At 33.6% G+C, this 22,648-nt stretch overlaps 1 protein-coding gene across 1 annotated transcript in view; it reads left to right on the top strand.

Moving 5' to 3' along the window:
- Positions 1-22,648, top strand: part of LOC134528091 (lipase maturation factor 2-like) — a 61,514-nt gene that overhangs the window by 4,951 nt on the left and 33,915 nt on the right. The window contains exons 2-8 of the mRNA XM_063361345.1: positions 9,143-9,323; positions 10,461-10,562; positions 11,579-11,784; positions 12,567-12,745; positions 13,920-14,040; positions 18,919-19,047; positions 21,927-22,129. Coding sequence (XP_063217415.1) covers positions 9,143-9,323; positions 10,461-10,562; positions 11,579-11,784; positions 12,567-12,745; positions 13,920-14,040; positions 18,919-19,047; positions 21,927-22,129 — 1,121 coding nt within the window. The remainder of the gene's footprint in view (positions 1-9,142; positions 9,324-10,460; positions 10,563-11,578; positions 11,785-12,566; positions 12,746-13,919; positions 14,041-18,918; positions 19,048-21,926; positions 22,130-22,648) is intronic.

Genomic DNA, 22,648 nt, shown 5'->3' with positions numbered 1-22,648 from the left:
GGTCAGCGGAAAAATGCTCGAGAGTAGTCAGCTTGGCAAAGTCATTTGGTAGTTTTAAGGCCAGAAGGTGACCGAAGTAGGAAAGAGAAGCAATAGAAGAGGAAATAATCATCATGCAAACACAGCGTGAACTGCCAGGCTGCTTCTAACTTACAGAAAAGTACTTGGGTGCTTGGCTGAGGGTGGAAGGACATAGCTGAAGTGGCGTGATGGCAGGGGTGAAGAGAACACCGACATGCTCTGAATAGCACTGACAAAACGTGATGAGCTATCAGCACCTAGCAACGAGAAGTTGCCAGCGGACAGAAGATTGGCTAAACTTTTCTGGCCTAAAGACTTAAAGCACCTAACGAAAATAAAAATAAAAAAAATTCCCATTGATAATTATACATCAATACGATTAATTTCCATGAAAAATTAAACAGGGTTGCTGGATAACAGGGATAGTAAGGACAAATTAGGATATTAAAGTGGTCATGAAATACCTGGGAAAGTCATTGAAATGGCCGAACATTTCTGTAATTTTTTCTTGTGACAGCAAAATAAAACCAAAAATATCATTTGCGTCAAAGTTTAGGCACATCAAAAATTGCTCACACGTTTACTAATCACAAAATTTAATTGATTTTCTTTTCGTGAAACCATGGTATTTTTACTGTACACAAGTTGTAAACTAATTTCCTGATGCTTAGATAAAAGTTTGATAGCCTGCATTTGATAGCTTTGAGTGAATCTACAGCAATTTTATAAAACCATCTAAAATGGCGTTAATTGTGCTAAGGTGATAAGTTTAAAAGCATATACAACTTTTTTCCCCCAAAAACGCAACACCAAGTGAGCCATGAAATAATTTGTGTCTGGGAGGTCAAGAAAGCTGCAAATTAGGTTTGGAATAAAATCATGGCTGTTGTTTTTTTTTTTTTTTTTTTTTTTTTTTAACACACCACCTGTATTTTGTGCAAACCTTTTTTTGTTTAAATCAGTTTTTTTAATATGTTAGATTAGTATTCTGATGTGTTTCGATGGTAACAAATAATTCTGTGAAACAACTTTTAGGCCCAATATTTATATGTGATTTATATTCATTTGTTTTGTTTATCTCTGCTAGTTAACAGTGTTTTAACTGTTAAAACCTAAACAACAAATTTCTCTAGGAGGTTTAAGTCTTAATAGTACAGAGTGCAGCTCTTGCTTTTTCAATAGCCTGCTCCTGAAACATCCCACATGCTCCTAATATCAGGTAGAGCTGACATTGTGGACAAGTATACATTTTTATTAAGATTGAAACAGAGATACAATAACTTTTATGAATGATATTAGGCACCCTAAGCTTATGAAAATCTTTAATTTTTAAGTAGGACTGAATCGTGCATAGCTTTGAGTATGTGGATAATGTTGAGACTTAACTTTTTATTTGTGAAATTTTAACAGGTTGTTATGACACTTTTACATGGTACAAATAAAAAGTGTATCATTATAAATTCTTATCCAAATGTAGACATGCAAAATAATGTAATAATTAATAATATTTCCAATTTTTTCACGTTGCTCACAAGTTTTCATTTGCAATGTAAAGAATATCAACTCTTTAAGTGAATACTTTCAACAAATCAAGCATTTTCACATTCTGGTGACATCACTCGGGCAAAAGCATTGTGCAATTGAATGATTTGAATGTAATTTTTTTAATTCAGTAAAAGTGATTTTCACAATTTCAAGTTTAGGAATTTTTAAATTTTTGAACTGATATTGACCAACTTTTTAAGTTACTCTGAATTTTGAAACCAAGATTGTCTGACTGGAAATCTAATGGTTTTTTGAATGTTATAAGTAATCAGATTTACTTTAGCATAAGTATTTATTAACATTTTTATATGGCAAGGTATTAAAATGTAGTAAAAAAAGCTAAATGTGAAATATTGTATACGTAGTATTCGGGTGAACATGTCTGATCACGAAATGTACTAGCTATTTTATATAGGGACAGTTTTATTTTTAACTAGGTATATTTTATCAAGTCAAGTATAAATCAATTTGCACAAGCAAAGTATATTTGATCTTTTATTCCTTAGATCTTTTAGTTATTGTATGCGTAAGTTAGTTGTAATGTTTCATTAATGTTTACAGATGTTTTAAGTTAATTTTTAAAACAATATTTTTGAATCTTTTTTTATAATTTGCTTGAAACTGAAGAGATGGTTTTTTAAGGTAAACCTTTATAAATGAAAGTATGTTTTGTACCTGCTTAGCTAATAAACTTGTATCTTGTATACTGTTGAATATCTGTCGTGTGTAAACATGATACATAGTTTAGTTTTATTTATTATTTATTTATAGTTACGTTCCGTCGACCATGAATGAGCAAATGCTCAATGGTGTAGAACATGTCAGTATATACAATACAATACAAAATAAAAAATAAATCCATAACATAGTAAGATAAAAGTTATAAACAATATCATGATTATATACACATATCACAATTAAAGGGATAGAGCATACATGTATTGTACACATATAATATTAAGGTGTCCGTACACAAAGATATTTTATACATAAACACACAAATTTACACATAACATAACTATTATATATATATATATATATATATATATATAATTCAGATGTTAACACACAAGTTATGATTATCAATACAATTTAAAAATTCATCAACAGAATAAAATGTTTTTGAGATAAGATATTCTTTTAATTTATATTTAAAATTTTTACTTTTACTTTTACATAGTTGTTTTAAAGTTAATGGAAGATTATTAAATAACTTCAAAGCATTATTATATATAGTGGCGCTAGCTAATGATTGGAATTTTTATCAACTTCCTCATTCATTTAAGTTTCTAATAACCATGTCACACTGTTGAAATTCAAATACTTTTCAATAAAGGTGGACGAGACTTATAAAAAAAAAGGATAATTTAGACTTTTTTTACCATATATATGACATATAATCTTGACTACACATTCAAAAGTAGTACCATTAAAATTTTACAGTGAAGACATAGTTCAAGATAATCGAGTTTAGGATATTGGCGGTTCTGGCTGCAGCTGCAAATGTCTTGCTTGGCTGTTGTGTTGCACCTTTATATCAAGGTGTACAAGTTTTTGCAGTCCAGAACATGATATTCTCATGTTCCTGCCGTAGAGAAGTGTTACGTCAAGATGGGCTCACATTTCAGTGGTTGTCACTATGAGAAGCTGTCTACAAAAAAATAAAACCACTACCAACTTCATTATACAGCAGCATGCTGCCAAGCAAAGTGATCAGGCGCGTAGGAACCGGGGGGGGGGGGGGGGGGGGGGGGGGACCCAGGCGACTGCCCAGCCATAACATTTCAGGGCCGGGCAAAGTGATGGTTTTTGCCCGGTCATTGCATCAGATGAACAAGAGGCATTGTCTTCATTGCAATGCTAAGTGGTTTTGTGGGATTTTCTTGTCTGTGCGCTACTTTATTCTTGAAATAAATTAAGACTTTTCAATAAGTGCACAGGCACAATAAATACGGCAACTGTTCTTGTTTTCTTCTAAATATTCATGTTTTAACAGTGCTGATAGCGGAAATATTACTGTGGGATATAAGACCAGTAAATGTTTCCGCTCGTTGCAGTAGCTTACGCTCCATTTTTGTCCACCCTTGTCTACCTGACCTTCAGACCCTTGCATTCACCCCGCCTCGTTTCTACCTAATGGTAACGACCTGACGTGCAGAGCGCTTTCCACACGTCATCATTCAACAGCTGTATGTCTTGCTTTTAAGTCCAAGAAAATTTGTGAGCCGTACTACAGAACTGTTTAAAATAAACTTATTTATCTGTAGTATCGTGAGTAAGTAGTGCGGAATGGCAGTGATGAAAAACATTTAGTGTTTAAGGAGAAAGTTTATAACAGTATTTTAATTTTTGCGGCGTACAGTGGCTCAGAAAAGCATCAAATTTTTCTTCAACAACCGTTCTGCACAGTCCTGCAGTTCATCACAACCACCGCCTAAAAAGCAGTGCACATTAGGCTGTAATGCCTATGAAGACAAAGATCCTAAAGAAGAGTTGGATTCCTTTAACTCGGGTATTACTTTTGAGCAGTCTAGACAGACGAATTTTTACATGATCCCGAAAACCATATGTGATATACCTATTTAACATTAAAGTTTAGTATGTCGGTACATTATTTTTTTCCGCTCGTCACTCGTGATTATTCCATCGAGTAATAAAAATTTTTTTTTTGGAATCTACAAATCATTGAACAAGAATTTATCAAGCAGATGTGCAGTTATTTTTAAGCATCTTCACTCACCTATTCTGTGGGGTTCGCATTTTAAACTTCTTAAGGGGAGTCTGACAGTAAAAAAATTAAAATATTGACTTTTTTAATTTTTAATACCAAAATAAAATTTCGACATTCCTGAATAAAATGATATGAGTGTTATTGCGAAAAGCTTTTTTTCATCTTTAATTTTAATCTTTGCCTTTTCTACAGCTCTAGATAACTTGATGATATCTGGGGACTAAATTTGAAGGTGCTTGTAATTTATGTACTCTGTGCAGTGGGAAAATTCAATTTAAAATTAATTCTACGAGGCAAAAACTGAAAAGTGAACACTGTTTTGTGATGTCGAGCCTTAAGTAAATTTGTTATTAAAAAAGTTAAAAATTCTGCTAGTAGTACTTTCTATTTTTATGTACAAAAGATGCTTAAATAGCACCATTTTGCTCCCGGCCACCCCCTTTGTTAAATCCACTACTTATAATGATACTCTCCTTTGCCCCCCCCCCCCCCCCCCTTCCCCAATTAAATATTTGCTTCCTACGCGCCTGAAAGTGATGAACTTCTTTGGGCGTACTGGTGCAGACTTCCCTCATGTGATATGACATTAGTGGCCTCCGAAGTTAAATTAGAATGTAGGTTGATGTATTCACAATACCATTTTATAAATATAAAGTTGACAGTTGTCTTGCAGGAAATGTTTCCCAATCTCACTTGCATTCTAGATGTTAGTTAACCATTCCACAAACATTATTTTAAACCAAAGTGAGCTACATTGCATGTGAAAGATACAAACTGTACTTCACTCTTTGCTTCACAATTTAAATGCAAACTTTCTGCAACAAAACACCTCGTAGGAAGTCAGTTAGAAAGCGAGAGCATGGGAGCAACAGTTAAACCCAGATGCAATACAGTGTATGTGTGTTAGTGAGGCGGGATGATAAGTGCGACACACGCCGGTATTTATAGCCTCTAAGTGCAAGGCTCTGAATTGGTGCGCAGTCTCTCGTTACAGGAAAACAGAAATTTGAGTGGTGACTGTAACATATGGCAGAGAAATGAAGATAAAGGTATAACGCATGTCCCTTAAGCTTTCAAGAATCTGTACCAGTTGTTTTATGCCTAAAAACATGCATTTTAGCCATTTTCACTTTTCTAAAAACAAATTAATTTGAAATCAAAAGTACTTTTTGGCCCTCAGCAAATTCTTAAATGCTTTTCGTAAACCGATCCCACTCGGAAATCTTGTAGTTTTGAAATTGCGTTGTTTTTCCTGAAGCTCTGCACACAGTGTGTGTTTCCGGGCAGACGGTGCTCTTAAGACTGAGATCTTTAGGTTTTCTCACAGAAGCAAAAGAGGCAATAGAAAAATACTTAGAATTTTTTATATAGTGCAAGGTGTTATGTACAATGAAATTGGAGAGGAGAGTATGGAATTTAAAAAAAAATTCCTTTTTGGCACATCATACAGGCATTAAGTAGATTTTGAAGTACCTATTTCTTCTGGAAATATTTTGGAAACTTCTATAAACTTCTGCAAAATTTTAAGGACTTAATGTAGATACATAACATCTTTATTTTCTTCAATATTTTAAAATTATGTATTAAAAATATTTTTTTTTTTAATTCATTTTTCATGTAACAAAAATATCAGTGTTTTAACCCAATGCATCCAACATTGAACAGCTTAGAAAGAATTTCATATATTGCCAACTAAGATAGTTATTCTATTTTTTTTACCTTCAAGCACTATTTTTCATTCCTTGCACTAATAAAGTGTTTATGAATATAAAAAACTTCTTTGGGTCAAGTTGTAAGAATATTAAAATAGTTTAAAATAAATTTGTACAAATTTGATGTTAAGGAAGTTTTGAATTTTTTTTAATTTCAGCCCCTGTTTTTACAGTAATCATTTGTTTCATCAAAAATTGTTTCAGTGAAATTTTTAGATAAAGTTTAGGATTTATACAATAAATTATAACAGATTTTATATTACATCTGTTAAAAAAGTTTTTTTTTTTTTTTTTTCACTTTCTGCCCTTATTTTCACCCATTGCAGTAACTGTTTGTTAGATAAAAATTTATTTAAAGAAAGTTTTAGACAATATTTGGAAAGTTAAACAAAATTAAGAATGCTTTCAATAGTGTACATGATATGAAAGTTTTATTTGTGTTCTTACTCCAACTCTTAAGATTTACAAACAATCTGAATGGATTTGATGCCTTCTAATGGGTTTCTTTTTGTAATTTAATCCTTCTCTATCCACCCTTTGCATTGGTTGGTTGTACAGTATTAGAAATTGTTTCAGACAAAAGTTTTAGATAATATTTGTAGGATTTACAAACAATTAGTATGGATTTGATAGTATAACTACTAAGGGAATTTTGGATTTGTCATTCAACCCTGGTTTATTTCACCCCTTGCAGTAATGTTAGGTCATATAACAATTATTTCAGATGAAAGTTATAGATAATACTTGATGGTTATACAATAAATAAGAACAAACTTAATAGTGTAAATGGTACAGATATTATAAAACAAATTTAACTCCACCCTTTTTTTTTAACCCACCTTAGCAATGACTCAACTTATCAAAAAACATTTCAGACAAAAGTTTTAGATAAAAATTATAAAATTTACGAATAATTTTGTGTGTGTACAAAGTGAGATGTGACTTTTTTTGTCCTCCAACCCTTTTTTTTCCACCCCTTTCAGTAATGGTTGGTTGTATAAAAATTATTTTAGACAAAAGGTGTAGATAATATTTCATGATTTTATAATAAATTCAAACAAATTTTATAGTGTATATAGTACAGAAATTATGAATTTTTTAAAATTCTACCCGTGTTTTACTAACCCCTTTTAATAATGGTTCGTCATATCAAAAGTGGTTTCAAACAAAGTTTTAGGTAAAAATTATAAGATTGACAAACAATTTCAATGGATTTCATGGTGTGCCTTCAAAGGGAATCTTTAGTTTTTTTCCTACAACTCATTTTTTCCACCCCTTGCAGTTATGGTATGAACAATTTATTAAGCTATAGGTTTTTGATATAACCCCTACGAGCTATACATTCAAACGAATATGATATTCATCATACTATACGAGTAATAGCAATTTTCTGAGATTTTACATACATTTATTTTGTGTATCAGTTTGGAAGTGATTTGTAAAAATTTATGGCAGTTATCGTGCCCATAAAAATTTTTGCACACACATCCACACACACACAGTTTTGAGTGGATGATGGTTTTGGTGTCTATGGACAATTAAATGAAAAAGTTTGTAAATGTTTTCCAGAAGTTGCACTATGGTAACTCTAAAATAGGTATCTATATCTACCTAATACAAGTAGTGAATATGTTTATAGACCCTAAAGGCCTAAATATCAGGATGTGTTAAGCATTCACACGTGATATTTCATATCTTTTATATACTTAACCTTTTTTTTTTCAGTATTCATGTCTGACGTCTACTGGCGACAGCTGAACTTTCACACAGCGCAGATTATTTTTATGCACTTAGTATAGTTATTTAAAAAGTTATAATCTAAATGAAAATTAATTGTGAATATATATTGTAGTTTTTTGCTAGTGCCATTCTAAATTTTTAGTTTATAGTGTGTGCAAAACAACAGTTATGTAGTTCCTTCAAGGTAAAAATTATTAAGTTTTGAATATTTAAATTACAATATTTTATTATATGGTTGCATAGAATTATGTTTTGGAGCTATACATATTCACAACATTGTAGACAGTATTTTTATTTGCAACCAAGTAATTTCTAGTAAAAATATTTTATCGTAAAACTATGGATAACTGCCTTTGAATGGTAATATAAAAATTAGTAAAGGTAGGATTATTGACATGCTTGAAATGACAAGGACTTCCTAGATTACAGTAGGACAACATACAGGTGTTTCAATCAGGTAACCCTCCAGCAGCAAGAATATGGTTCTGGGCCCATTGGTGGCCATGGTCGCAGAGGCAGCTGTTCGTGTGAGGGGAGTTGATTCAGTTCCAACAACCTCCGGCAAATCTTCTCAGTTCATGAGCGTCTTTTCTGTACTCAAATGCTTTGGAAAGGATTTTGGATTTATGGTACTGACCACGCAAAATGGTGCATTGTGCGACACTCATTATTCGACAAGACCTGGGTCCAGTGAAAATGATTTCCTGAAATTACTCTATGCAAAATTGCAAATGCAGGAATGGTTGCTTACAGCAGACTAGCGGATGTTTCCTTTCCCAGTGTCTCCCCATTTATATAGTGCTAATCTATTTCTAATTACCTTCTCCAAAATATATAAAACTAAAAATCCATATAAATAAAAATGTTAATGTTCTGTTGTTCAAAATCTTAAATCTCAGAAAGTTCTTCACCGTTTGCTTTGAAATTTTGACGCAACGTTGCATTCAAATAAGCATGAGTTTTTGTATACCTGTGTCTCACCTGTGACAGGTAAAGAGATAGATAAAAATAGATACATAAAAATATAGATAAATTAATGTTTGTATGATTATCTTCTGCTTTGTGAAGATGAAGATATAAATAGAAAGATTTAGATTTGGAGAGATAGAGAGGGATGTAGAGTGATATAGGTAGGCAGATAGATTGAGATATAGATAGAAACTTAGATAGTGAGATGTATAGAGATATTTTTATATGTGTAGTGAAATATAGTGAGATTTATAGAGGACTTATATAGAGAAATAGAGAGAGATGCTTACTATATGTGAACATTTCTTCTAACAAATTACAAAAAAAAAATTGAAAGAGGCATAGCAACGCATGCCGGGCATTAGCTGGTATTAAATAAATTACAGTACTGGGACTTGGAATTATGCACAACTTTTTTGCGTAGGACTGTACGGAAATGATGGCGTTCTCCCTGCAAAGAACCAACTGGACAGCAAGGCCAAGACCCTGTCTGCACGAGTGCAGAGCAAGCCAACTCTGCTGTGGTTGGCTCCGTACGTCGGTCTCGACACGGAGTACATGATGGATGTCCTTGCACTCCTTGGAATATTTCTGGCCTTCACCGGGTACTGTTTTTGTCTTTCTGTATTTTTTTGTAGGTTCTTTTGATAACTGCAGATCAAAGTGAATAAAAATGCAGTTGACACTATACCTATGAACTGATCCATCCTTTTTTTTTTTTCAACTTCATTCTAGTTTCAATTTTTACAGCAAAATAAGTCAGGTTTCAGTCAATAATATCAAGAATGTAGTAGAAAATTCTGATAGCATCAGCTAGAGATGTCAGTTTTCTAGTAAATTAATTTCAGTAATTTTCAACGTAACCAAAAAATTTTCAGAGTTTACTTGCACAGAAACTCTAATTATTTTTATTGATGTTTTTTGTAGAAACAAAACCAAAAAACAAAATTAGTGAGCCATTAGGTGGTAAAGACAAAAGTACTAGTATACATTTGAGCATACACTACAGTTCTATACCACATTTTAATATATATTTGTTTACCTGTACTGTAAAATAATGTTAATGTAAAATTTTACAAGCTATATTAAAAGTTTATAATAGAGGTTAAATACAAAACACTATACATGCACACAGACCACACCATATAAAAATTGTACTTATATCTTAGTATATCATCCTCTGTTAAATTATGTAAATATATGTTTTACAAAAAAAGAAGAATTTTCTAAATAAATACATAGTTCTTATTTTCCAGAAAATTTTAAAAATGGAAATTTGCATCTGCATTTTTAGCTAAAAACATCCTGGATAGTACAAAAGTATCTACTATTGCTGATGGAATGGATAGTTCAGTTGGCACAGTAATATAACAAATTACATAGTTCCTAAATTGTAGTTTTGTACTTTTATTCAATAATTAATTGGTGCCTTATGTTCACTCCATTTTTTATTTCTTCCTTGAGTGTATTGTAAAACTATTTTCCAAAATTTTATTAGTACTTTTTTAGTTTCAAAATATTACATTTTACTAGAAATGTTAAAACTTTGTGGAAGGAAATTTTTAATTCCTTAGCAATAGAGCTATGTATTTATTCTCGAATACTTAAGCCAGGTCTTTTATTAACCAAATAGTGGATATATTGGTAGCAAAACTCCTAATTACATTACATTAAATGCTCTGTGTAGTTGTGAAGTACAGTTGTATCTGTTCCCAATGTGTAATGTAATCTGTGCTCCATAGGTTTGTGTCCCAGAAGTTCTGCACGGCTCCAATGTTTGCTGGTTTGTGGTCACTGTACTTCTCCTTGTACCAGGTTGGCCAGACCTTCATGTGGTTCCAGTGGTGAGCAAATAATAATTTACCAACTCATACACGCAGGGCTGTCAAGAGAAACTAAGGACCCAGGGCAAATAATTTTGTCAGGCCCTTTCCATTACTTGATGTACAACTTTTTAAACCAACCTCACAGTTTAAAAAAAATCTGAAGACTAAACATTATCATTACAATAACTGTAAATGTAGTCTTCACAAATTGCACAATGTGTAAGTTTATCAATCAATTCTATTAAAATTAGACTTGTAATTTTTATCCTACTGTTAGGGTAAACTGGGGGCAGCAAAAAAAAAAAGTGTGACACTCAACTGGGGCCCTGAGGATTTTGCCCTCCCCACCCCTACCATTCCTTCTTGGAATCCCTACTACGCGTAATGAACACAAAATGTAATTTTACTGTCTATGCAAAACATCCTGATGGCCAGACCCACTGAATGCCCATGGCGTTCAGAATGGCTGACATTTATGAGGGCAATGTACGGAAGAATACCTGGAAATTTCCAGCTGTGGTACACACTGGGTACATTATTACATATTAAATTAATTAAAATTTATTTCAGTCCATTGATTTCTTAAATCGCTCCTTACTGTGAAAAGTGCTCAATTGCTTTCCCCGTATCTTTATTACATGTACGTATCTGGTTCCAAGTTTTACTTGTTTTACGTGTTTTACTTTTTTCCAGTCCCACATGATTCTGTCAAATTTTTTCCAGGTGTTAAACGTTTGCATTCCAAGCTGTCTCAAAATAATGATGAGTTGTGTAGGTATTAAAGAATTGTCACGCTGTCAATGAGACATTATAGAAAAAATGGGGATTGTACTCAGATTAGCGGAAAATCCGAGTATCTAATTTTTAGTTTGCAAAGAGCATTTTCACTCTTTCTACCAAATTTTAGATTGCAAATGATTCTTGATGATGGTGCTTTTAGATTATTGAAGAATGCTTAGTTTTTACTTAATTTTTGTTTGGTTACCTGCATGAAAGTCTTTATTTATATATATGTATGTATATTAATGCTACAGGGACATTCTGCTGTTGGAAGCTGGCTTCCTGTGCGTGTTGGCGGCTCCTTTCCGCTACCAACTGCAAGCCCGGCGCCGAACTGTCTCCGTCTCCCCACGGGACCTGGTGTCCTTCTGGCTGGTCCGCTGGCTCCTGTTCCGCCTCATGTTCTCGTCCGGGGTCGTCAAGCTGACCAGCGGCTGTCCCACTTGGTGGGGACTCACAGGTTGGCTGACGCTCGCAGTGCCAAGCTTAGCTTGTGAACGCTGGTACGGTGAAAGGTCTTAATCTGGCGTTCTATGGTTCGGAATATTCTGCAATAACTCAAGCAGCTCGTGTTCAGTTTTTTATTTTAGTGGATTCTGGCTGTTGATCTTTACTATTAGGTCACATTACTGTGCTGTCTGCATTTTCAGTTCGCTTGAGAGATAGCATCACTTCCAGTTTTCCTTTCAGTGCAGTGTTTCCTTGTTTCAAAATGGTTACATTTCTTTTTTCACCTGTAAATTTCATTTCCATTTTTGAAGCAGACAACGATCATTAGTATTTTTTCGTTTTGTGGATCAGCTTATTACAATTTGTTTTCAATACCTTTGTACGCTTATTTTTGTTCCGTATATCCGTTGAAACAATATTGACGTTCAAAATTCCTGCAAAATTTTATATCTTGAATGGCTATGGTCTAGACCTGTCACTGTAACTTTGTATTGTGTGGAAGAAAACATTTCCATGTAACAAGTTAGTATTACTAGTTTAATGGCATTGTGTGTCTACAAAATTGATAATGTATAACATTGTATGAATTTGAATTACTTACATGTTCTAAATAGACTTTAGGAACGAGATGTTGACGATTATTAAAGTTTAAGCTGTCATAGTATTGTATGTGACTTCAGAAAAGTGGTGTTGAATATTAGAAATAATGAAATCATGAGTTTGCAAATAAAGGATTATACTGTTTGACTTTCATTTTTTTTATTTAATTATTATATGCATTCTTTATTTCAGCATTGACGGTGCACTTTGAGTCGCAGTGTATTCCAACACCACTGGCGTGGTATGCCCATCATCTACCTACATGGCTGTTAAAGTTGAGCACGGTGTATGCTAATGTGGCTGAGATAGCACTACCAATCCTCTTTTTCTTCCCTCTGCGAACAGTGCGAATTACTGGATTCTATTTGCAGGTAATTGTTCTCCAAAAATGTTAGTTTTGCAAGATACAGTCAAGTGTTTTTTTAACTTGGCTCTTTTGTAGATTGGCATCTTCAACTGCGATTTTATATATATATATATATATATATATATATATATATATATATATATATATATATATATAATACTTTTTCTGGAATAGTTCTTGTTACATCATCCTTTTTTCTGCTGTGTTTAATTTTAAGAAATTTACTCTGCTAAAAAATTGTCATTGTGGACTCGACTCAACTCAACTTAAGGTATTATAAAATTCAGCTCGACTCGACTCAATAAGACCCAAAAATTCTCAGATTCATCCATCTCTAAAATGATCATCATTGAACTTTGTAAGAGGAGCGACATGGGATCAGACTGTGTTAGCGTCACCACACAGCTTACGTCTGCAGGTTATTAATAAAGCATGACTTTTGCCAGCCAGTGGAGTTATTGCTGCATAATTGCTGACACATGTCGACATAAGCAAGTCAAAATTCATAGTTATTATGCTAAGAATCTTTATATTCTCTAAATATGCTTACATTAAGTGCTGGAATTTAACTACTTGAGAGTAAGCTTGAAGACTATGTTAATTGGCTGTGTACAATTTCATTTGAAGAAGCTTGCAAGTTTGCTTGTGACCGTAATTTACCACAAAATATCTTGGTATTGTTTCTTTGAATTACTTTCGGTAAAATAAGTGATCAAAACAGCGTAATGGAATTGATCTTTGGGCCCAAGTGGTCAGATCACTTGCCTCCCAACAAGGTGATCCTGGTTCGATTCTGGGTAGGGTCAAACCTTACATTTTGTGCAATTGGTAAATGTGACAGTTGTTGCAGTGAGTCTAAGTTCCAACCCCCCATTCCATCAATGTTTGTAATGACTTAAATGTCAAAAACTTGTGTAAGGGTAAGCCTATTGAATCAATCAGAAGTGCATTTGCTTATGTATTTACATATTTACTTACTTTTCAAAATCACCATTATATTTGGCATTTATATTTTCTTAATATTTAGTCATTTTAATGGTGTACTTAACTAAATCTTAGGTTATTCCTCAACATTTCATAGTTAAAACTGTTAACTGAAGAAAAATAAAAACTTGAACTTTGTAATGTTGGTATATTGCTAATTTTTTTTTCTGAACAGTGTCATAATTGTGTTGCAGGTATTACTTCAAGTGTGCATTATTCTAACAGGCAATTACAACTTCTTCAATTTGTTAACTATCTGCCTGTGTGTGTCCTTGCTTGACGATGAGTATTTCAACATAAAGCGACCACAGAGTGGTAAGGTTCTTTTCTTAAAGTCTGTTAGTGATGTTATCTGTAAGGATTACTATTTAAGCTAGGGATCATTAAGAAATGTGTATATACAATAACACTAGATAGCCCATTGAGGCAAGGTTTTCATTCATGAATCTGCTTTGCATGCCCTGCCCTAAATCAACACAAAAGATATTATGAAGTATTAATTTTTGTTGTGAACTTCCTATTTTCGTAGATATTTTAAGGGTTCCAACAGCCTTTTCTTGATTGTATTTTGGTATTTGACACCTCACATCACTTTGTAGTTGCACATTAAATATAAATAATGTGACTGTAAGGTTTTGAGTTTCTAAAAAAACATTTAGGCCCATTCCTGCATTTAGATCTATTTTGTAATATTTAAAAAAAATTCATTCTACTTGTAATATTTGTAAAATTTCAATTGAAGATCCTGATAAATATTTGAAATTGGTTTACTAAGTATTTGTAGATACACTGTTTATCAAGCTGTTTGATTTTAAAAGCTGGATTGTATACCAGTTTTAATTTTTTTTCTGTGTTGTGTTTCTACTGTAATATAAATTTAACTGTGGTAAATGTTTCGGTTTGTGGGATTAATTATGTCTTGTTATATTACTACTGCCTTTCTCATGTGCTACACAGTTTATTTAACAATTTATTATGGAGAGTTATCATGTTCAGTACATTGGTTATGTTTCCTGATATCAATTAAATAACACGTTTCATTCTTTTTAAGACTAGTGTGTATACCATACGTTTTATGATGGTAACTTACATTGTTGTGAATATTTGTTTGCTTTATAGTGAATAAGCCCCTTGGTGTTATTTTTCTTGTCTGTTTATTTGCGTAGTGAGATTTTGTGTGTTCTGGCATATTTTTTTAAGGATTGCTTATTTCTTCTTTTTTTTTTTTTTCTTCTCTTACTGTGGCCCTTGAACGAGCAGGTGTGATGGTTTTGCCAGTTCCGTAATAGAGAGAAAGAGACTTCAGTATCCATGAGAAAGGAATCTGTGATGTTGCTATGTGCCAGTATTGGCTGGTATTTTTTCCAGATATTTTTTTGATTGGTTAAAATTGTCGTCACCAGACTTTGTGTTTTTTTTTGCCAGAAAAGCCTATTTGTGAGGGTTCGGAAATTTGTATTGTACTGCTATGTTTTTTTGTGAGGGATGTGCTGAGATTGGCTGTAGAGGTCATGCACCTGCCACTTCCTTCAGGTGGTACACAGTTGCACATAGCCTCGTTAGTCAGCGTCTGAACGAGTTACTGTTAGGTCATGTGTGGGGCTGTGGCTCACAAATAATACATATATTAATATGAGTTAAAGAGAATTTCGTGACTTTGGTCCAGGCACTACTTGGTATAATTAGCCTTCTTTTTTATCTTTCTATACCGTAACTAGAATTTTTTGACCACAATCACAGGTATATTTTGCCCACAGCAAGTATTGAGTGAACTTAGTCTTTGTTCCGAGGAACTGACTCCTTTGGCTTGTATTGTGAGTTTGTGTGCAGTCACATAATTGCGTACTACATTGTAATATTCATCCTTCGGTACCTGCATGCAGTTGACATGTTTGTTTTTGAGACTGTGATGAGGTTATGTGCACCTAGTTTTTAAATTCAATATGGATTTATTCTTATGGTCGGAAAATGGTAGCTATGACAACGTGTGAGTATTCTTGAAATACCAATAAAAACATTTAACATCAGTTTGTGTCTTGAGAGGCGTTATTCCAGTATCCAATTGTCGAAAGTAAAATTTCTTGGGACATTCCATATTTTCATCATCCAGTACATTTCTGCAAGTGTTCATGAAACACACATGTCCACTCTAGGCAGAATATTTGAGCTAGGTCGGAAGGACAGTGAGGGTGGTAAATTGCCTAGTGTGGTCTTTGTATTACAATATGCAATACTGAAATACAGTGAAAGGTCTTAAATGTGGCATGTTTGCAACCATGAAATTGCTGGAATATCAACATCAATATACAGCGAAACCCCTTATTTACGTTACCGTTATTTACGTTTTCCCGTTATTTGCGCTATATTTTTCAGGTCCCGTTTAGTTCCCATTTAGTCCAATATGTACAATACTTTCACGCGAATTACGTCTCAAAAATCAAATCCATCCCGCTATTTACGTCACGTAACAACCATAAACAACTTGGTGCAATCGCCATAAATGATGAAACTGGAAAAGAATTGTCCGAGAATAAACATGTGAAACGCGTCAAAGATTGCGTTCGTATCAAAAACCACAACAAACACATTACAAGATGGCGATGAAGTTGTACTGGCACTATTTGCGCTGCGAGCGCTGTCGAGTTTCTGGACGATATTTTAATCACATACAGTGAAACCTCGATTCTAAGTACACTCACGGTTCTCCAAAATTTGTCCTTACGACCGAGTTGTACGTACGAACCAGCGAGGCCAAATTACGTCCATTTGTGGCTGCTACTGCCACTGGAAATGACCTGCCGTGACTATACCGTATATACTCGTGTATAGCGCGCCCTTTTTTCCCCTCAAGTAAAGGAAAAAAATAAGGATGCGCGCTATACACGAAAAAAAATTTTTTGGGGGGGGGGGGGGGAGGCGGGGAGGAGTGGAAGTCGTTAACTGCCGGGTGACGGGTGACGTTTCTGGCCAGCCCCCACACATACGCACAAGCAACAAGGCCTCTGTTTCACACACACACACACGCGCGCGCGCGCAAGCTCGCACATCATGGTCTCTTGTTTATTTTTAGACCTCCCCCCTTTTCAGATAGCCAGCTCAGAAGTAGTAAAAAGAGAAAGAGAGAATGTTGTCACCAGTTCCCTCCCCCCCCCCCCCCCCTGCCCAGCTTCTTCGCTTCCTCCATTCCTCACCGGTGAGTCATCAAGTTCTCCGCGCCAGCTTAGCAACGTAGCGCGGCACGCCTCCCTCCCTTCCTTCCACGTACCAGTTGTGACGATATAGCGCTTCATTATCTTCCGTTTAGACAGCAGAGTTTATGTATTTTCCTGACGCATCACCACACATCAATTTAAATAATCAGGTACCACTAAATGTTAGTAAAATTTATTTATGGGGGAAAAAAAAAATTTCAATTTTTTTTCTTTGGAATTAGTTGCAAAAATCGTGGTGCGCGCTATACACGAGGGCGCGCTATACACGAGTAAATACGGTATATTATGCTGATGTATTTTAGATCGAAATTATATCCTATTCGTGCAGAAACAACACTTCAGCTAACCAACGTAAAGATTAAAAAAAACTCGACACTGAGGCAGTTATGTAAGCCCCGTGTTTACATTTTTTTATATTTTATATCAATAATATAATAATTAACACACAAAACACAATATATTTGCTCAAATCAAAAAAAATACCATGGGTACTTTAAGTGTATATAAGATTAGCTAGTAGGCCTAAAAACATAGTGAAAAACGTAACGTTTATAGTCGGCAATGAACATTTTAAATCGCTGAATATACATATTTTATAACATGAAAAGTTGCTTTTATTTCTAAACATGTAATAATTTAAGCCTAGGCGTATAAAAGGCCGAGTAATTATAGCAGGAGACAATCTAAAATGTACTAGGGAAAAACTTAAACTCACGAATGTATAAACGTAGCGGGAATGTTACGTGGCTGATTGTTAAGTTCTGATACTGTATTTATGTCACAACTTAGCCGAAATACTGGTACGAGACAAACTTCACAAGATGAAATGAGCGGAGTCTTGGTAACTGTTTTATACGTATTTTATAATTTCCAAAGTATTATACAGTTGACGCATATTTTTTAAACTAGCCATTTATTTCTGAGGATCGTAAATAATTAATTATTGGTACAAGACATCAAGATGAACGTAAACTTGAACATTTCACGGCAGCGAGAAAACTGGTGCTTATACCAATAAACTGGTATTAGAACTGGACAAAACTGGTACACGGTAGGTGGAGCTTATATTTTTTTCCGCTAAGCTCGCATCTATTGGCTGGCTGCTGATGGAAGGTCACGAGTCTGGGTGGAGCGTTCAGTGAGTTATACTGCGCATGCGCAACTCAGAGAACAGAGAAAGCCAGCCGGCGGCTACGCCGCGCCGTAACAACAGCTGATTGAGTACAATGACCTTTCTCCGTGCATGGCGCGCTATTGACGGTAAATTTCCATCAATTTGCGGCCCTTTTTTTTTTTTAATATTTTTTTCCTGTAGTACAATGCGTATGTGTAATGTAGCCCGTATTCGTTCTGAACGCTGCAGAATGCGACTGTATTTTAATTAACTTTAACGTATTTCTTACTTTTCCCTTTATTTACACTTCCCGCTTTTTACACTTTTTTACTTTGTCCCCATGAAAAGTGCAAATAAGGGGTTTTGCTGTAGTTAATTTTAACTGGAACACCAAAGAAAGTTTATGTACAGTGCAATTGTATTTAAACAGGTTTTAATAAGTTGCTATGTAGAAAGAGAAAATACTTTTTATAAAAGTCTCTTGATTACATTGCATCTGCGATTAAGATCTCTTCTTCAAAGATCAGTACAGAAATTTACCCATGTAAATATAACACCATAGGAAACAGGAAACACTGTACATACTTAAATGTAAAGTGAAAACAGACAGTAACTTTTGAATGAATTTAAAATGTCGGCAGTGCAGTAATGGGACTTGGTATGCCCTAGGTCCACAACTGGAATTCACCCAAAAAAAAATCTGAATGCGAGCAGCTTTATTGGTGCTGGTTCACAGAATGTGCCAAACCATAGAATACTGGATTAAAGACCTTTACACTGAAGATGACATGTACAGCATTATGTGCTTGTAATTGTTTTGTTACAATTTTTTAGTTAATGTAACCTGCTTAAACTACTGTGTTCTAGTATCTGTGCGATGGTGGAAAGTGTTCAGCATATTCGTGAATTTGGTCATCCACGCTGCCGTTATCTATGGTACCATAGTTCTCTTCAACATTAGATGGTCACCAAAGAATTTCCTGGATATGGATATCTGTGAGTTTACTGTTTAGTTTGTTTTGATGCCATCATATTAAATATGTGTAATTGAAAACCAAAATATTAATTCTGTGATAAATTAAATCAACATCGTCAATTGCTAAAGGGTTGGAAAAAAAATTAGCATGCTTTTTTTTTCCATAGTTAGCATCTGTTGTAAGATTAGCATTTATAATGTAACTTATTTAAAACTTAATATTTACATTATAAATATTTGTAAACTATATATTAGGGATGGGTGATTCCAGATTTCTTAGATTCCAGGTTCGATTATGATTCTAATTCCCAATATTACTTTCTTTCTGAATGAAATTGTGATAAATTCAAGCAGAAGGTTAACCAAAAGAATATGTAACATTAAAGATGTCTAAATGTAAGTACATTATCTGAAAATTTAAATTTAAAATGTTGTCATGAAATCCATAATTAAAACTAATCAAAATCCATGAATTTGTGTTCTTGTGAAATTCCTCTCTCCTGCCATGATCTTTAACAGACCTAATTGTTGTGTTCAATTGATTTACATCCGTGAAAGTCTTCATTGAAATTAAAACACTAACTGATCATGATATATTTTCTGTTTATTGTGATTCAAATTTACAATAGATTTAATAATAACGCAAGCTATTGTGGTAACTGCAAATGAAACACCAACACACACGTAAAAACAGTGCATTTTGTACAAAAATTTCTTTACACATGGGAAGCAACATGTTATGCACAAAAATCTTTGGTATTCAATTTAGTGACTTTATATATGTGTAAATCCAATTTTTAACTAACTTCTTTTTAGCAAAAAATTCTTACCTAAAAGTATCAAAAATATAACGTGAAATTTCAAATATAAAAATAAATTAAAATGTTTGGGAACAACATAGTTGGTCAGCCTGCATTAAATTATTTACTTCAACATAGTCGTGATTGCTTGCCGTGGGAATTGAAAGAATTATTTTAACAAGTGCAGAGAAAATTTACGTTAATGTTATATTTGTGAAATAGAGCGGTTATATTGAAATGAGTTTACAGTGTTTTCCCCGCTAGTACAGAAATCTAACTTTGGTTAGTACAGTGTTACGGATAAATATAGGTGGTTGTGGTTGTGATTGAATCTTAAAAATAAAATACCTAATTTTTATTATGTTTGTGCTAGGCAAGGTTCATAAATCATGTCAGCTGACTGGCCAGTAATTACGCAAAAGTGGCAAGAATCAATTAATGTCAATCTATTTTACTTCCAAATTATTGACAGGTTTTACAACCTACCATTCTTAATATGATAAGATTCCTTACATGGTACAATTCCTCCTTGCAGATTGAGAATCAACGTATTCGATTTCTTGATAGAATCGGTGGAATCTATGCACCAAAGAACTGTCAAGCCCATCCCTACTAAATATTCATATAAACAAATTTCTAGAAATTACTGTCTTGTTTAGTTTTTGTACAAAAAAAATTCATGCCTTTCTGGATTAAAACCACAAAATTATTTTTAATGCATATAGTACTTACAAAAAAATTGTAGTTAAATATGCACCAAGTTGCAGGTTTAATTAATAGAATAATAAACTATTGATCTGGATTAATTTTTTAGTGATTATATTTTAAAGTTATTTTGGATGCATGTAACTTGGCTGCATCACAAATCATGCTGGTCTTTAAAACTAATGGAGAGAACAATTGCCATAAAATCTCCACATGTTTCAAGTATGTACAATAGGTAATAGGTATTTGCAAGAATGCAAAGGTACCTGTATTATTGCTATGGTTTACTTTACACTCCTGCTAAAACAAAATGCAAGAAAATAAAGCATGTTTTGTTTTCATCTTATTAGCCACCTTTCATATGTGAGATAAAAAAGCTGTGAAATGGTGAATGTGTTGTGTTTGTGTATTAACTGAAGTGCATATATTTTTTAAGTGACAAACATAAATTAATTTAATTATACATTCACATGTGTCCTAGACAAATACCAAAGTATGAATGTAAAGCTAGAGGCAGGTTACTGAAAGTCTAAAAGACTGGGTTCTTTTTCTTTAAAGAGTGACAGGATACAATTTTTTTACAACAATTTTGAAAACTGTCAAAAAATGTGTTGCAGTTATTTGACATTTTTAAAAATGATTTTATTAAAATTAGCTAGAATGACATATTGGAAATTAGCAAAAAAAAAAAATCCAAAATGTAGCAAAAACAATAGCATCTATAGCAAGATTCTAGTTTTTTCCGGCACCTACTGATTGCTTTGTGTTGAGTAATTGTCTTAAGTAATGAAATTACTGTATAGTAGTGAACTAAATGGAAAACATCTTCAGCTAACTTAAATTAATATGTACTTAAGGTACAATGATGTGTCTATGTTTTCTGTAAAAATGTGTATACACATATGAAACTTTTCCTTCTCCAATATAAATTATGGGCCAGGCTCTTTCCCATTATATCTTGAGAACACATGTTGAATTGCTCCTCTCAACTGGTCGACCAAAACTCTCCAATATAAATTATGGGCCAGGCTCTTTCCCATTATATCTTGAGAACACATGTTGAATTGCTCCTCTCAACTGGTCGACCAAAACTGACCCCCTCCGCCACCACAACTTCTCGTGTCTGAAATTTATATTCCACTGAACTGGGTTAAGATTTTGTAATTTATACATAGTTATGTTAAAATTTCCACAAAAAAACTTATGTAAGGTTTTAAAAAAAGAAAAAAAAAGAAACTTTATGTATTTAAAAATAAGTATTAAAAAAATTCTTATTTTAGTATTAAGTATTTATTTTGTTGCCATATCAATAATTGTGTTTTTCAGGATTTGTTAAAACTTCTTTACTCAGCTGCTCTAATGTTTTGTAAATGGGCTTGTTTGCCTTGTTTCAGCGTTCACGAAGCAGCAGTTTGACAAGGCGCTGGGGTTGGCTGTACCGGCCATGGTGTACGTGGGCTTGATTTCTCTCACCATGACCGTGTTCGAAGCTGTGGTCCAGTCATTGGTTGAGCCAAAGGGACCTGCGAAAATATTCACGTTTTTGACCACTGCCTTCTGCACTGGTGCTGCCCTCTTCATCTTCGGCATTAGCATTGTGAGTTGACTTTATCTGTGTTGTGACAGGGTTGTTTGTGCAAACCGATACAACCAAATATTGAACCCTTTGAATTAGTGATGGCCCGATATCCAAAAACCCGATACCGATACCGATTCCGATATTTCCAAATTTACCGATCCGATACCCTATACCCGATATTCCGATAATAGGCCTATCTCATTTTTAACACTGATTCTATAAAATTGTGGTTCTGGAGTATTGTTAGAGACAATAATGAAAAATGTTAAATATCAATAAAACATACTTATGTGAATGTATTTATATTAATTGTAAGATATTGTAAATACACATCAAATGAAAGCTAATAATGAAATTATCATAATGGCCTACAATTAAGCTCTCTAAATTCAAGGTCTTAAAAAATTAAATTGTTATTCAAGGCCAGATAAAGCAATATTCAGTGAACTGGCAAAAACTTGTTGAAGGTATAGAGAGAGAATCATATTTTTCAGAACCACCAACTTCTTTTTGATGATGCAGGGATAAGTGATTCCA

This window comes from Bacillus rossius, chromosome 1, assembly GCF_032445375.1.
Source record: "Bacillus rossius redtenbacheri isolate Brsri chromosome 1, Brsri_v3, whole genome shotgun sequence".
NCBI classification, from domain to species: domain Eukaryota; kingdom Metazoa; phylum Arthropoda; class Insecta; order Phasmatodea; family Bacillidae; genus Bacillus; species Bacillus rossius.
Note: the sequence above shows the minus strand (reverse complement) of the source record. Positions and strands in the feature narration are given on the sequence as shown.